This window comes from Chiloscyllium plagiosum, unplaced genomic scaffold (genome assembly GCF_037043375.1).
Source record: "Chiloscyllium plagiosum isolate Xiang-an unplaced genomic scaffold, Cpla_swu_hap1 HiC_scaffold_14, whole genome shotgun sequence".
Classification (NCBI taxonomy): Eukaryota; Metazoa; Chordata; class Chondrichthyes; order Orectolobiformes; family Hemiscylliidae; genus Chiloscyllium; species Chiloscyllium plagiosum.
The window spans coordinates 35,682,958-35,700,831 of NW_028270152.1; the positions used below are offsets into that span (position 1 = coordinate 35,682,958).

At 38.8% G+C, this 17,874-nt stretch overlaps 2 protein-coding genes across 17 annotated transcripts in view; one reads left to right on the forward strand and one right to left on the reverse strand.

Moving 5' to 3' along the window:
- LOC122559001 (voltage-dependent L-type calcium channel subunit alpha-1D-like) overlaps positions 1-7,817 on the forward strand; it is a 672,668-nt gene extending 664,851 nt beyond the window's left edge. For all 13 annotated transcript variants that reach the window (XM_087994295.1, XM_087994294.1, XM_043708069.2 and 10 more), the window contains one exon: positions 4,640-7,817. In XM_087994295.1, coding sequence (XP_087850421.1) covers positions 4,640-4,933 — 294 coding nt within the window. In that variant the 3' untranslated portion in view covers positions 4,934-7,817. The remainder of the gene's footprint in view (positions 1-4,639) is intronic.
- Positions 7,818-10,441: 2,624 nt separating this feature from the next.
- chdh (choline dehydrogenase) overlaps positions 10,442-17,874 on the reverse strand; it is an 86,785-nt gene continuing 79,352 nt past the window's right edge. For all 4 annotated transcript variants that reach the window (XM_043708073.2, XM_043708071.2, XM_043708072.2 and 1 more), the window contains 3 exons: positions 15,749-15,891; positions 11,904-12,006; positions 10,442-11,120 (listed from right to left, as the gene is read on the reverse strand). In XM_043708073.2, coding sequence (XP_043564008.1) covers positions 10,717-11,120; positions 11,904-12,006; positions 15,749-15,891 — 650 coding nt within the window. In that variant the 3' untranslated portion in view covers positions 10,442-10,716. The remainder of the gene's footprint in view (positions 11,121-11,903; positions 12,007-15,748; positions 15,892-17,874) is intronic.

Consider the following 17,874-nt stretch of genomic DNA (forward strand, 5'->3'; position numbering starts at 1 on the left):
AAGGACCAGTTCAGCCAAACGAATGAGAGTGTCAGTGGAAGGGTACTGTTTTCCAGCACCACTCTAATCCAATTCTATATCTAGGCAGCCAAATTTCCCTGTATCCCATGCCTCCTTACTTTCTGATTGATAAGGTTCCACTGCTCTACCTTGATCAATGTGTTTTGTCACATCCTCAAATAATTCATTGAGGTTTGAGAGTCATGACCTGCCCCTCTCAAAGCCATGCTATCTCTAATCAAACAATGGTTTTCCAAGTAATCATAAATCCTGTCTCTCAGAATCTTCTCCAATACTTTACTCACCACAGACATGAGACTGACTTGGTCTGTAATTCCCAGGATTATCCCTATTCTCTTTCTTGAACAAGGGAATAACATTTACCACCCTCCAATCATCTGGTACCATTCCAGTGGACATTGAGGATGCAAAGATCATCACCAAAGGTGCAGCTATCTCTTCCCTCACTTCCTGTAGTAACCTAGGGTATATCCTGTCTGGCCAAGGGGATTTATCTATCCTCGTGATTTTCAAAATTTTCAGCACATCCTCCTTCCTAACATCAACCAGTTCTAACATATCAGCCTGTTTGATGCTGTTGTCAGAAATGTCAAAATCCCTCTCAGTAGTGAATACTGAAGCAAAGTATTCATTAAGGACCTCCCTACCTTCTCCAACTCCAGGCGCAAGTTCCCTCCACTATCCCTGATTGGCCCTTCCCCCACTCTGATCATCTTCTTGTTCCTCACATAAGTCTAGAAGCGCCTTAGGGTTTTCCTTCATCCTCTCCGCTAAAGTGTTTTCATGCCTCCTCCTCGCTCTCCTAAGTCCATTCTTCAGTTTCTTCCTGGCTACCTTGCAACCCTGTAGAGCTCAGTCTGATCCTTGCCGCCTCAACCTTAAGTAAACTTCCTTCTTCCTCTTGACTAGATGTTCCATGTCCTTTGTCATCCAAGGTTCCTTCATCCTACCATCCCTTCCTTGCCTTAGTGGGACAAACCTGACCAGCACTATCAGCAAGTGCTTCCTGTGGCCTCCTCTATATTGGGGAGACAGGCCGCCTACTTGCGGAGCGATTCAGGGAGCACCTCTGGGCCACCCGGACGAACCAACCCAACCAACCTGTGGCACAGCATTTCAACTCCCCCTCCCACTCCACCGAGGATATGCAGGTCATTGGACTCATCCACCGCCAAACCACAACAACCCGACGGTCGGAGGAGGAGCGTCTTATCTTCCGACTGGGAACCCTCCAACCGCAGGGGATGAACTTGGACTTCACCAGTTTCTTCATCCCCCCTCCCCCCACCTTGTCTCAGCCGGATCCTTCCAGCCCGGCACCGCCTTCCTGACCTGCAGTCTTCTTCTTGACCTCTCCGCCTCCACCCCACTCCGACCTATCACCCTCACCTTGACCTCTTTCCACCTATCACATTTCCAACTCCCCTCCTCCAAGTCCCTCCTCCCTACCTTTTATCTTCTCCTGCTGAACACTCTCTGCTCATTCCTGAAGAAGGGCCTGTGCCCGAAACGTCGAATCTCCTGTTCCCTGGATGCTGCCTGACCTGCTGTGTTGTTCCAGCAATAAAGTTTCAACTTTGATCTCCAGCATCTGCAGACCTCACTTTCTCCTTCCTAAATAACTGCCACATTTCTGTCATGTATTTCCCTGAGAACATCTGTTCCCAATTTAGACACCACTGTTCCTGCCAAATAAATACTTTCCTATATCGTCTGTTCCTATCTTTCTCCATGAGTTTAGTAAAGGTCATGGGGTTGTGATCACTATCATTGAAATGCTCTCCCACAAAGAGATCTGACACCTGCCATGGTTCATTGCCAAGCACTAAATAGCCTTCCCTCTAGCTGGCCTATCTACCAATTCAGTCAGGAACCCTGCCTGGTCACATAACCCTTCCTAACAAAATCATCTTCTTCCAAACTATTTGAACTAAGGAGGTTCCAACCAATATTAGGGAAGTCAAAGTCACCCATAACAACAACCCTGTTATTTCTACACCTTTCCAAAATCTGCCTACCACTCTGCTCCTCTGTGTCTCTATTGGGAATTTTCTACAGACTCCACAATAGTAACAAAGTGACTGCTCCTTTCCTGTTTCTGACTTACACCCATACTGACTCTGTAGACAAACCCTCCCTTTCTGCAGCTCTGATACTAACCTTGATTAGCAACGCAACTTCTCCACCTCTCTTATCTCCCTCCCCCCACCCCCATTCCTTTTGAAACATCTAAACCCTGGAGTATCCAACAACCATTCCTGCTCCTGTGACATCCAAGTCTCCATAATGGCCACAACATCATAGTTCCAAGTACTGATCCATGCTTTAAGTTCCACCCTTATTCCTGATACTCCTTGCTTTAAAATAGACACATTTCAACCCATCACACTTAACGCACCTTTGCCATAAAATCCCTATCCCTCCTCACAGACTCTCTGCACGCTGTATCTGGCTGTTCACTACCTACTCCATCATCTAATCCATAGCTCCGGTTCTCACCCCCCTGCCAATCGGGTTGTTTCTTCAACGCATTGATCCAGAAAACCATCTCGTATACACTCCAGGAATTCCTCCTCCTGACAGTGTTACTGATTTCATTTGGCCAATCTATTTAGTTCCCATTCCTGGTTGCTGGGTAACCAAGTCTCCATGATTCCAACTATATCATACCCATTTATACCTAATTACACAATTATTTATCTACTTTCTTGTGAATGCTCCGTGCATTATGCCTCAAGGCCTTAAAGCTATCCATTTAACATTCATTTTGCACTCTGCCTGTGTTTGACTCTTGCCCTTGAGTTCTCTGTCAATTTTCTTATTTTCCATTCTGTCTTTGATTTTGCACTCATTTCTATCTCCCTGTATAGGTTCTCATACCCTTGCCATTTTTGTTTAAACCTTCCACAATTGCACTGACAAATACTCGCTCTCGGATATCAGTTCCAGTCCTATCAAAACAAAATTCGTTCAGCTTGTATTGGCCCCATCTCCCCCAGAACTGGGCCTAATATTGCAGGGATCTAAATCCCACCTCCGTCCCAACTTCTGCAGCTATATTTTTAGCTGATAAATCCAGCTAGTTCTACTCTTGACTAGCATGTGGCATAACTGGAGATCCTGAGATTATTCCCATTGAGGTTCTACTTTAGCTCACTTGGCTGAGTGGCTGGATGGTGATGCCGACCGCGTGGGTTCAATTTCTGGACTGGCTGAGGTTACCATGAAAGACTCTCTCTCTCTCAACCTCTCTCTTCACCTCAAGCATGGTGACTCTCAGGTCAAACCATCACCCTTCATCTCTTTCTGTAATGAGACAGCAATCCTAGGGTCTGATCAGACTATTACAATTATACCTTTTTAATTTTCCTAACTCCCTATATTGTGCTTTTAGGATTTCACTATGACTTCATTATCAACGTATACAAATGACAACTGGCTTTTCACCCCTTGAAGCTGTATTGAGACATCCTTAACTCTCACACCAGGGAGGCAACATACCATTATCCTTACACCTGAGTCCCCTATTCCTATTGCCTTTGCACATACATTCCTTTTTTCCCCATGCAGCAGAGTCAACCATGATACCTTGAATTTGGTGTTACTACTTTCCTCTGAGAGACCATTCCCCCTACAATTATTCAAAGCAGTATATCTGTTTTGCAGGGAAATGGCCACAGGGATTCCTGCACTGGCTTGTAATGCTCTCGGTGTGCCTTGTGGTTATTTGTAATATTCTCAACCTCATGGATGCTCCACAGTATCCTCAACAGCTGCTCCAACTCAGAAATTCAGGCTTCCAGGAAGTGCAGTTGGATTCTCTTTCACATGTTCTGGTTCTGGTCACCAAAAATATGTCTAACCTTCCACATAGAGCAGGAGGAGCATACCAAAGCCTTGAACTCCTATTCCATGACTGAGCCCTTTAAATTGAATCTTTACATTGCCCTTAAAATCAAATAATCTTAATTTCTCTCGGGCCGTTCTTCTCTAATCCTCAGCGCTATTGCTCTTACAAACTATTAGTGATAGAATTAGTATAAATTTTGACTGACGGAGTCAGAATCATACAGTATGGAAACAGACCCTTTGGTCCAACTCATACATGCCAATCAGCTATCCAAATCTGACAGAAAAAAATTGAGTAGAAATATCTCCTAAAATCTTTAACATTTTGTTTTAATTCAGTGAAAGATATCTTCACTTTTATAAAATCAAGAGGAGTTAGTGTTCCAATTATGAAAAGGAAAAATACGAGGTTTTGTCAAAAATTCCTGACACTACAATTTCCTGGTTCTCATATTTACTATTTAAATTATAAGAAAAAATATTAATGAGAACGTGGAAGTTGGTTAGCACAGTTTGGAAGCATGCTATCAGTCAGCAAGTGATACTTGGGCAATCAGAGGATCTTAAGTTAACATTAACATTTCCCTGACAAATGTTTCTATTATTTTAATTCAATTTTGAGTTTCTCAAAACTTCTAATGTATATCATCTTGGGTCCTATTAAAATACACTGGAACATGACTAAATGCTTAAATTGATGTAACTTTTTATATTAAAATTGTTGCATTCACCAGATTAATAATTACATTATTTTTCTCCTACTTATAAGGTCCTAATATCAGAAGGTCTTGGCCGATATGCAAAAGATCCAAAATTTGTTTCAGTTACTAAACATGAACTTGCAGATGCCTGTGATATGACCATTGATGAAATGGAAAGTGCTGCAAGCAATTTATTAAATGGCAATCTTCATAATGGAACTAGTGGGGATGTGTTTCCTGTTAGAAACAGGTCTGACTATGAACTACAAGATTATTACCCAGGATACAGTGATGAGGAGACAGACACTGGAATATATGAAGAGGACCTAGGTGATGAAATGATATGCATCACCTCTTTATAGCATACATTTAATAGAGTCAATTATATAAAAATGATGGAAGTGCCTGACAGTCAAGGAATTCTTATGGCACTAGACAGACGAAGTGACCAGTAGAGTTTCTTCCAAGTGATAGCACAATGGTCTAAACTGATGGCAATCTGATACTATAACCTCCATTTGTTGTCTGATACAGCAGTGTGATATGATCAGAACATGGTCATTCTAAATATGTGTGAATCAGTCAAAATCTAACAGCAAATAAGTCATTGAAGACCAAGGAGCGAAAATCTTAAGATGAAGTAAAGCCACATTTTTACCATTCAAGGCTATCATTTTTCCTCGGTCAGAATGTCATACAACTTATAATGTTGAACAAAGCACTGTATTATTTTTTGTGACAGTGCATAAGGTGAAAGGGAAGTTATTAAAAAGGTGATGGCAATCAAAGATGACAGATGTCATTACCTCAGAAATACACTTGGACTTACGGCTGAAAGCAAGTGTTAGCATATCAAAAGATTTGAAACTATCAAACATATCTTTTCACTTCAAGTTTTTTCATGCAAATATGAACCATTCTCAATAGCTTTTTAAAATCCTAGCAGATCTGAGAAAATATCTTTTTTTAGGGGGGGTATGGAAAAGTACAAAATTATTAATGTTTTTTTCTGAAATATTTTGAGAGTTTACATAGGATATATCATTTTTGTCTTACTGCATCATTTGCTATTGTGGAGAGAAAACTCTGGTCAACCTACATTGGAAATAGTAATGGCATTCATCTTACCTTCAAAGTTAATTAAAAGTAGTTTCCTTCAATTACAAATTAGAGAAATTGTATATGGTTGTAACATAAAGATAACAAATTTGTATTTGTAAAGAGATGTTCTATATTTTGTAATCCTGGTACTGTAACTGATAATCAGCAATATTTATGGCTCCAAATTACTGTCATTTATTCTATAGATTATTGTTATTTTTTAATAGAAGTACAAATTCATAAGTAAATGTACTGATAGAGCTGCCTTTTCTTTGAGTATAAGTTTAACTTTAGAGTTTGTGCAAAGTCTGAAGTCAAAGGAAAATCTTTGGCAAGAAATTTTTAATTAAGGTAAAATATAAAACTAACTTTACACAGGATATGCAAAGATGATTTACTTGCACTCTTACTTGGAATGACTAATATTTAAAAACATTTAAATCTTTAGTACACCTCCATATTTCTTTCTGAATCATTTATAGCAGTTGACAGTTTTCATTGCAACATTCATTTTACTAAAAGCTAGTTTACGGAAACAAAATCATTTGGGATAAGTTTCAGTCTGCATAATCTGAGCAGCTCCTTTCAGTTTTTTTTAATCTGGATGGTTTTAAAAACACAATCTGAGTTTTGCATATCTAGTATAACACTTTCATGGTAGACCAACTTGCAGTTAAGATGTACAATTATGTCATCCACTGAGGTTAGCTATTATATTTTGGTTAGTGTAATTATTAGCATTCCCAGTTTACTGCTGAGGGCTATAACTGCATGCATCCCAAGATAAAGTTCCTTTTGTGACTGTCCTTCAAATTACATTTATCAGCATATGCATCAGTAGTTTGAGTTTAGTTTAAACTAAACATGCCCATTTATACACTTTATTTTCAATGCATAAAATACTTCACAGAGCAGGTTTTCTGAATTATCAAATGATGCTTTTTTTGCTATGTACGTTTTCAGAATTTTTAATATATATTTTAAATGATGGCCTGTTTAAATTGCAGGTACATCATGAGTAGCAGCCACTAAAATCTTTTAAACTGTATGCATTTTTAAACACTTCTATATATTCTATTAGTAACAAGAACTAAAACAGGATATTTTACCTCAGTCAGGGATACATAGGGTTTTAAATTATTTTTATTTCATACCCAGGGTATTCTTGATCTTCAGCATGGCGGAATAGCAACCTATGATTGCACAACTCTTTCCTTGTGTGCAACCTTCATGACTACTTTTATATGAAGTAAGCCTTTTGTGTAGTATGGTATTTGTATATTCAGTTTCTAAGGTTGATTATTTTGTGATTGTACGTATGGTACAGTAAGGTCTGTATGTGTATTTTCCATACCACCATACCTAGTGCTGGAAATGTATATACACATAGTGTATATTTCTGTAAGACTGCATTAAATATATTGGCATTGAAATTCAAGTAAAATCAAGTTAATTTTTCATGAGACAAGGCTGAACTGTCATTACAGTGAAAAGTATAGGTGACTCTTGGTCTTTCAATACTTTTGCTTTAGTCCTAAAAGAAGTTGCTGTACTTCCACATGAGATTACTATTATTGATTTTTCACAAAAATACAAAAGTGAATATTTCATTAGTTTGTAGCTTTTGTAATATTTGTTCTTGCATACCCTTACCTATCGTCATGTACAATGAATCATTATTCTGACATGCCTACCATATCTTAGAACTGCAGGTTTTGGAAATCTGAAACAAAAACAGAAAGTGCCGGAGAAGCTCAATAAGACCAGCGGAAGCTGTGGAGAAAAGAAGTTACATTCCAAGTCCAGTGACCCTTTTGACCAAAGATCACTGGACTCAAAACATTAACTGTTGTTCTCCTCACAGATGCTGTCGAATTTGCTGAGTTTCTCCAACATTTTGTTTTTGTTTCTGCCACATTTGATATTCTTTAAGGTGTCCGCTAACTCATGTTTGGGTTGTACACACTATAACTTATTTATCTTAAGGAACAAAATACATTGATAAGTTATCCTGTACAAAGTAAACAAGTAATTAAAATGTGTCCCAGAAATTAGCCATATGCTACATCGGTCATGGTACTTCAAATGTTGAACATTATTTGTACATTAAGCATGCACAAAATCAATTAAAAGTGATGCAGCGGTTTAAGGATACTGTTTTGTTTAATTTGGTATGGTTGAATTTATTTTAATAGGCTCAGGAGGAAGGTACTTTCAAGTCTGATACAATTCTTCTTCTTACCTTCACCATTCCAAAGAAGAGTCATATCGGACTTCAAAAATTAACTCTTTTCTTCACAGTCGCTACCCAACCTGGACGAGCTTCTCCAGCACTTTCAGTTTTTATTTCAGATTGCCAGCATTCACAGTGCTTTTAACTGTGACACAAAGTCATCTGGAGACATATTTAGTCAGATGACCAAAACCTTAGGTTTTAAGGACAGTATTAAAAATGGAAAGGTGAAGAGGTACTAAGGTGTAAATTCCAGAGCTTAGGGCTGAGGGCAGCTAAAAGCCCACTGTCAGCAATTAAAATGAAGGATGTGCAAGAAGGCAGAATTTAAACTGTGTAAGTATCTTGGCAGGTTGGAAGGCCACATTCTAGTTGAAACAGTTAGAATTTTAAAATCAAAATGTTGCGTAAGTTGGTGAAGTGGTGACGTGGAAGTTATTAGAAAGAATTCTGAGGAACAGACTATATCAGCAAGGTAAAAACAATGACTCCAGATGCTGGAAACCAGATTCTGGATTAGAGTTGCTGGAAAAGCACAGCAGTTCAGGCAGCATCTGAGGGCTTCCTGATGAAGGGCTTTTGCCCGAAACGTCGATTTTACTGCTCCTTGGATGCTGCCTGAACTGCTGTGCTTTTCCAGCACCTCTAATCCAGAGACTATATCAGCATTTTATTAATCAGAGATAGTCAGCATGGATCTATTGAGAGAAGGTTGTGTTTAACATGTGATTGAATTTTTTGAGTAAGTACCAAGAGTGTTGCTGAAGATTATGCATTTGATGTATTCCAGTTGGACTTTAGCAAGGCTTTTGACAACATCCCTCAGAGCAGACTGATCAAAAAAGTGACAGCCCATGAGATCCAAGACAAAGTGGAACATCAGATCTAAAATTAGCTGAGAGGCAGGAAGCAAAGGGTGATGGTTGAGAGATGTTTCTGTGACTGGAAGTCTATTTCTAGTGGAGTTCCACAGAGTAGATGCTAGGGAATTTGCTGTCTGTGGTAACAATTTAGACTGAAATGCAGGAGATGTGATCAAGAAGTTCACAGATGACATGAAAAGTGATAGGGTGGTAAATAGTGAGGAGAATTGCCATAAACTGCAAGAAGATATCAATGAACTGACCAACTGGATAGAACAATGGAAAAATGAAATACAACTGGAAAAGTGTGATGTGTAATGCATTTGGGGAAGGCTAACAAGGCAAAGGATTACACTATGAATGGTCGGGCCCTGCCAAATCCATTCAATCTGCTGATTTGTTACCCACAAATCTGCATACTTGTGAGATCAACTCCGCATTCCATTTTGAATTTTTTGGTTTGAGCCAAACCAAAAAGATTTGAAACATCTCTGAAACATTGGGATTGTATACAAATGTATTCCTCTACACGTGAGTGTATTTCCGACATATACACCTCCTGCGCCAATGGGTGTGAGCATCCATTAATGCTTTTAGAACAATACAGGGCATATTTATATTTATTTGGAGGGTGTATTGGATACATAGGAGGTGGACGTAGTGGTATCCACATTTTTTACATGTAGGAAGTCCGCTCCCCCATCCCTCTTGTTATTGAGGACTAAATGTACTGAAGGTCAGAGTGACCTTGGTGTGCATATCCACAGATCCCTGATGGTAGCAGGGCAGGTATATAAGATGGTTAAGGAGGCACATTGAATACTTGTATTCTATGACTTGGCTAACAAACGCAAGAACAAAGAAGAATGGAACTTTATATAACACTAGTCAGGCCACAGCTGGAGTAATGTATATGGTTCTGATCACCACATTAAGGAAGGATGCGATTGCACAAGAGAGGGTGATGAGTAAATTTACCAGGATGTTGCCAGGGCTAGAAGGTCTGAGCTATGAGGAAATATTAGATAGGCTGGGGTTGTTTTCCTTGAAGTAGCTTAGAATGAGAGGGGATCTAATACAGGCATATAAGGTTACAAAGGGTGGAGATAGGTTTGATAGAAAGGCACTTTTTCCATTAGCAGACTGACCAATAATAAGGGGGCAAAGGTTTAAGCTAAAAGGTAGAAGGCTAAGTTGAGGTGATTTTTTTTCACTCAGATGGTGGTGGGAGTTTGAAAGTCACTGTCTAAAAGAATGGTTGAATCAGAAATTCTGAACATTAAGGTAGTGTTAGGTGAAGGGGTAAATGTAGTGGAATGGTTTGGTTGCTCTTCGGAGGGTCGGTGTGGACTTGTTGAGCCGAAGGGCCTGTTTTCACACTAAGTAATCTAATCTAATCTAGTCAGATCTTCATTGACCAGCACAGACATGATAGACCAAATAGATGTCACAGTACAGAAACAGACTGAGTCAACTTTTCTCAGCAGTTGAATATTTGAATAAGGCTACAGCAGTATCCGTTAAGCTATTATAAATCAATGACAAATTTGGATATTAACCAATGGGTTATACCACTGTGTGTGCTTTGCATGACTGATGCATAAGCAAACCAAAGCCTTATCATCTTGCCTAGGGTTGAACAATGATATCAGACATAACATGAGAGACAAATATTAGGTGAAATACATGATATTTAATGTGATTAACTGACTAAATGAAGGAATATTTCATTGAAAATGAAAGGATACAAAGAATGCAAGATATAAAATTAGGCTCAAAAACATTATACTTTGTACCAATTAAGTCATTAACAAAAATTTGGGGGGTTTCACATTTTATTGAGTACAATTTTAAATATTCTACCTTTTGTCCATTGGTTAAAAAATCATTTTTTTCCTCACGCAAAAGGAGAGAATTTAAATCTGTGTCACCTTTGCATTGTCAAAAGTTAAGATTTGTGTTTATAAACAGGAACGTCCTTGTCACAAAGTGCCGGACACCCCTTGATGATGTCAGCAGCCTTCTCAGCCAACATGATTGTAGGGGCATTTAAATTGCCACTAACAACACTTGGCATTATCGAAGAATCAACAACCCGCAGGTTCTCTACCCCTATAACTCTAGTCTCGGGGTCAACAACTGCCATGGGATCAGAAGGTTGGCCCATTTTACAGGTACATGATGGATGGTAGGCACTGTCAGCTTTTTCTCTCACAAATGCATCAATTTCCTTATCTGTTTGGATATGGCTTCCAGGTGTGATCTCTGGACCACGGAATCTATCAAATGCCTTTTGGGCAAAAATTTCCCTGCTTAGCTTCACTGATTCACGGAGTTCCAGGACATCAGTTTCTGCAAAAATGATCAATTACTTCAATGAGACCAAAAGTTAAAACAAAGTAATGTTACACAAATATGTAAACATAAATCAGAGCTTATTTTGCTTTAGATAAATGTGTTCTGCAACTAAGATGTTCTTGTCAAAATTCCAAAAGAGAATTATTTTATGTTGAAACATTCCATTTGAAGGCCCGTTCCCAACAGTTTTAAACCTAACCAGAGAGCCAGTAGCTCAATAGTGCCATTGCTACCAGTGGCCATTTCTGAGGTTCCAACTGTATGGACAGGGGCATCCTTGAAGAGATTTAAATAAATTAGGGCGGTCACAATTGGGGTCAGGAGTGTCATGGAGTACTGGCAGCATTGATGTCGCAGTAACAGCCACTGTCTCCAAGGGCCTTTTCATAAACAGGATACACTATTGGGCCCTACTCGGAGACCATCAGCTCTTGCTGAGTTTGTCACCACACTCCGTCAGTTTTTCACTGATGGTAAAATGGCATAGCAATGATGGGACATCAACTTCCCAACTAACCCTCCTCTCCCAAAGCCTTCCTGCACCATTCGACCAGCCTTTCCATCCCATAAACAGCCTAGAAAATTCCAGCCATTGTAATTTTCTCAGCATTGGTTAGCATCAATAGAAATTCACTATTTCCTAATCCAGGAAATTCAGCTCTTTTTTAAATAAGTTATTTATAGTTTATGGCATATCACCAAACACATATTGACTGAACTTCACCAAATGTATAAATACAGTAATTTATTATGACTAAAATAGAAAGGGATAACTACCTGTCGATAAATAGTTTGGTTCAATAACTGGATGGTCTTTGGGGTTTGTACTCTTGAGCTTCATCCAACCCACACTTGTGGGTCTCATTGGGCCCACATGAACCTAATAAAAGAGTCAAATAAAATATTTTGAAGAATTCAAAAGATCAGCTTGAAGGTACACAGTAGGTCATTTTTTTGATAAGTCCGCTGAGGAAGTAATGATTCAATAAAATTACATAAAAGAGATTCTGTGCCTGGTAGCAAACTGACCTTCAAACATCTTTTAAAACACAATACATACCAAATTTTTGAAACACTGAAAATCAAATTAGGTGAGCTTTTATTGATAAATCACTGAGTCAAGTCCATAGACAATTTTAACCTTGTTACTATCTCTGTTAGATAATACCAGCATACTGAGAAGATTTTCCATTGGTATGGCGAGTCTTGTGTAACGGTCTAATTAGTTTTCAACAGATTACACAACATTTACTCATTGAACCATTTTGCTCCATTCTCTTCATTTCGCTTTGTGTTTGAAGCATTTCAGACTACTGGTTACCTCAGAGGATCAATGACTATGCCCCAAACCACAACAATTTCCTGTCTTTATCCAAACTTCTATTCCATGTTAACCTTAATTGATATTGCTCAAATTGACATTGATTTTAGCCTCCAGAACATTACATGTAATTCCTGCAGTTATATCTTGACTTCACCTTCTTCGTCATTTCCTGATTTTTGTAACAATTGAAATCATTCAAGTACATTAAATTACTTAGATGGGACTGACAGTTTAAAACGAAAATTCAAATAGGCCAAAAGTAACAGAGTAGAACAAAAAGGTCATATATGTTTCAGTGAGCAAAACAATACACATAGTAAACACTTTCAGCTCAAGCAATTTGCTGTCACAGTAGTGTTGCGATTTTCCTGGACTTAATCTAAAGTGATTGTTAGCTTCTGAGGGTTTACTTGTCATCCCTTTTCTTGCCCACCCTAGTCTCTACTAAACCCAGACCTGGTTTCCACAGTGAGGGCTTTTCCCTTATGATTCTTCCGCTAGCACAAGCTAGATAAATCTTCCAGTGTTGTTTCAATTTCTTCTGAGAAGATTTCGAGTGCAAGCTTCCACCCACATTCCTGCACAGTTACCTGTAGCAATAACTCAGCTTCTAGCTACTCTCCCATTCCTGGAACACTGCACTGCCTGAGAAATTCAGTGACATTTTAAAGAGGAAACTTGCAACACATTCTTACAATGGCTTACCAAGGACCCTTACCCCTCCCAAAGCCTGTTTCATGGGAGGTCACAAGGCACATATTCAGGTAGAAATCGGATTTAAAACCCTCAAGCCCCCAACTCTCTTTAATATTGAAAGTAAATGGATAGTTTAAAGCATAACTGATTGCAACCCAACATAGTCAACACCTTCTTGAGACTTTGAAAGAGAGCACTCTAAGCAAGTAAATATATATGCTGCTTTTGTTACTGCCAAGAGTGAGCACTTCTTTACAAACAACAGCTCAGATCTCCCTTTAAACTTTCACAGCCAAGTTACATTGGCCTGTTGCTGAGTAGATTTCAGAACAGGTCAAAAGATTGCATTTATTTTCACCCTAAACTAAAGATAGAGTCCCAAACACAATCTTATGTGTAATATAATTAGTTGCAGTTATCTTTTTTTTAACCACACATGAATCTATTCAATAAGGTTGTACAGCAGTTTGCCTTTTTTTTAAAACTCATGGGAAGTGGGCATCACTGGCTGGGCCAACATTAATTGCCCATCCCTAATTTCTCTGAGGAGGTGGTGGCCGGCTGCCTTCTTGAACTGTTGCAATCCGCTTAGTGTAGACACACTCACAATGCCACTACCAAGAAAGGACTTCCAGGATTTTGACCCAGCAACACTGAGGAACAGCAAAACATTGCCAACTCAGAATGGTGTAGGGGAGCTTACAGGTGATGATGTTTCATTTAGTGTCGCTGCCTTAGTGCTTCTGAATGGTAGTGGTCGTGGAATTAAAACATACTATCAAATCAGCCTGGTGAATTTCTTCAATGCACCTTGTAGATGGTACATACTGTTGCAACTGAGCACGGGTAGTGGAGGGAATGAATGTTTATGGATACCGTGCCAATTAAGCAGGGTGCATTGTCCTGGATGGTGTCAAACTTCTCAAGTGTTGTTGGAGCTCTACTCATCCCAGACAAGTGGGGAGGATTCCAACATACTCTTGGCTCACATCTTGTAAAAGATGCACAGGCTTTGGGGAGTCAGGAGTGAGTTACCCGCTCCAGGATTCCAAGCTTCTGACCTGCTCTTGTACCTCTGTATTTATGTGGCTAGTCATATCAGTTTTTGGTCAATGCTAACCCCGAGAATACAGGCCAGGCCATTCAGGAGAGATGTTAGGAAGCATTTCTACACTCAGAGTAGTAGATGTTTGGAACTCTAGTCCATAAATGCCAGTCCATGCTAGATGAGTTGTTAATTTTAAATCTGAGATAGATAATTTTTTTAAGCAAAGTTATTAATGGATGTGGGATTAAAGGAGGTAGATTGAGTTAGGTCACAGATCAGCCATGATCTTATTGAATGTTGGAGCGAGCTTAAGGGGCTGAATGGCATACTCATGTTCCTATGTTCCCTATGATTGGAGAGTCACCACATCCGATCCAAGTCACAAAAGAAAATATAAGGTTCTGATCATAATGTACATCACTACTTCTTAACTTACAATTTGCTCACTTACAATCCTTCTAAAACATTTCTAGGATAATAAACAGATCATGCACATAGCTTAATATCTTTCCAACTCCACTTAGAAAAGTACTTAGAAATAAGTGTGCATGAGTATCAAGTTGAAAAACTTCCTTCACTTGCTCTTTCTAATCTCTGCCAGACACTTAACATTATCAACTTTATTAGAACTTGCAGAATTACTGAAATAAACGTGCACCATCACTTTAGACTTGGAATTCAACACATTAAATAACATTTTCAAATTAAGTTAAAATAAACCAGTCAATTGAATTATTACATAAACAAACATTTCCAAAGTTTTAATGTGGATAGCAAGAAAGATCTGTTAACAGTTTAAGAATAACTAAATACGCACTAGGGAAAAGAAAAGACCATTTCACCATGGAACAGATATTCACACAATTTTCCTCTTGGAAAAATTTAATAATTCAATAATAAAAATATGTACCCATCACTCCTATCAATATCAAACTAAAAACATAAATTCAGTAATCATCCAAAGAATATCATCTCGACTTCCTTCTAAATACTTCTAGTTGTGTTTGAAAAAATAAGTTTTAATACTACTTTTAAACTTGTATATAAAAAGTGCTTTGTATACTTTCTCTAAAGTTAGAGTGCATGAAGTTCTTATATTGATTTATGCAAGACATATACAATATATAACCACCTTAATAAGATAATTGAAAAGGTCATGGATATGAGAAATATATTAGTCTGTTTTATACAATAATCAGAGGCTATGATAGAAAATTTCAAGCAGTTCATGGTGGTTTTGAACTAAATTCAAATTATAGTTTTTCTTATTTTTAATTATTATTGTTGCAATTGCTAAAGGCTCAATAAACATTTGCTAACAATTATTCCAAAAATTTTAAAGTTGCACACCTAATTACGTAAAGTGATTATAATGTTGCCATGCTAAATTTCTTGATTCATAAAATGATAGTAGTTTACGAATGTAAAATACAATGTAACATTATGAATGTCAAACAAATTAAAAAGGGTCACACTTTCAATGGAAATTTACATGTGCTCACTTTAACTTGCAGCCTTTTAGTAGTTAAGAAAACACACACATTAAGAGCTCACCTGATAAGCCTCCATGTTAGGCGCAACACGTCCATGATCTATCACCTGTGATGGCAAAAAATGGAACTGAATATCAGGATGAGTTGCCCCAGGATGACTTCTGATAAACCCACCAGTTTCTAAGTGAGCAGTCGCAGCTTCACCTGAAGAAAACAGTTGCATTAAAAATTACTTCATTCAGTAACAAAAACAGGCTGTTATACGAGTACAGAAATTGTTCAAAAAACATACACAATTAATGTTTTCAATTTGAGATTTTATATGGTTTAATTAAAGCAAATTATTATTATTATCTATTGCTTTGGTTTCAGAGCTATTATACAGCAAATACATCACTAAGACTCTTGCTGTCTTATTTGGAGATACGGTAAAATTCTTATATGCTAAAATTAGATCATTTATGCTGCAAGATAAATACGTACTAGGGATACCTGATCCAGGTTGATTCACTGACTTCAAGAAACAGCTCCTGAGTCCTAAAATTGCCCAATATCTTAAACTATTTGAAGATTTTTGTCACCCCACCCCACCCCACTCATTATTTTTGTTAAGGAGAGCTGTGTAACATTCATCTTATATTTGCCGTACAAGTCTCTGGGTGAAACTGAATCTCTATTTCCATCAACTTGGAGTGCAAAACTCATTTCATAAGCTTCTAAATGAAGGTTAGGATCACATACCAGTTTGAGTAACCTGAAGGTATCCTGACATCAGCCTCAAAAAGAAATACTACATTTGTGCCTGCCCCTTTGCATCTTTAAAGGGACTTTTAGCAGGTTACTTTTAGCAGACCCAGGTAAATTTCAAACATAAAACGTTTCTAAAATTTAACATAATGAGAAGTCAGGAAGAACATTCTGCCAGGATGTACTTGAAAACTTTACTTAACAACAGCCTGAAATTCTTCCCTGGGCAAAAGTGAGGACTGCAGATGCTGGAGATCAGAGTCTAGATCAGAGTGGTGCTGGAAAAGCACAGTAGGTCAAGCAGCATCCGAGGAGCAGGAAAATTGCTGGTCGGACAAAAGCCCTTCATCAGGAATTAAGGCAGGGAGCCTCTGGGGTGGAGAGATAAATGGGAGGGGGGTGGGGCTGGGGAGATGGTAGCCAAGAGTACAATAGGTGGATGGAGGTGGGGATGAAGGTGATAGGTCAGGGAGGAGGTTGGAGCGGATAGGTGGAAAGGAGGATTGGCAAGTAGGACAGGTCATGAGGATGGTGCTGAGCTGGCAGGTTGGAACTGGGGTAAGGTGGGGGAAGAGGAAATGAGGAAACTGATGAAGTCCACATTGATGCCCTGGGGTTGAAGTGTTCTGAGGCAGAAAATGAGGCGTTCTTCCTCCAGGCGTTGGGTGGTGAGGGAGTGGTGGTGGAGGAGGCCCAGGACCTGCATTTTCTCGGCAGAGTGGGAGGGGGAGTTGAAATGTTGGGCCACGGGGCGGTGGGGTTGATTGGTGCGAGTGTCCCGAAGATGTTCCCTAAAGTGCTCTGCAAGGAGTCCAGTCTCCCCAATGTAAAGGAGACCACATCAGGAGCAACGGATACAATAAATGACATTGGTGGATGTGCAGGGCCACCACCCCGGAGGCTCCCTGCCTTCATTCCTGATGAGGGGCTTTTGCCGAAACGTCGATTCTCCTGCTCCTCCAATGCTGCCTGACCTGCTGTGCTTTTCTAATCTAGACTCTGAAATTCTTCTCTGCTTATTGTTGAGAAATATACACTAGGCATCTAGCTTGACAGACTTTAAAATTAGGTTTGAGTCAAGTGGGATTCTAACTGCTCCAATGATTATTCTGTGCATCCAATTTGCTCTAGTTTAGTGGCATAAATGATATTCTATTCCATAATCTTTGCACTACTCTTCTGACTTAATTTGGTTTAATTTTCTCAATGTTTACTAACTTTGCAGTTTATTACTATGCCTCTGAAAAAAGTCCTCTTAGTAAACTCTACAATCTTAGTACAATAAAGATGCTATAGAAGTTCAAGTTGCTATTTGTCAGGTTTATCTTAAGTTTGTATACATTAAATTTCAATATTATTGTATCATTTATTTACATAACTTTCAACTTACCTTTGTTGCTCCTCAGTACATCAGAGTTAACTGCCATCCTAGTTGGATAT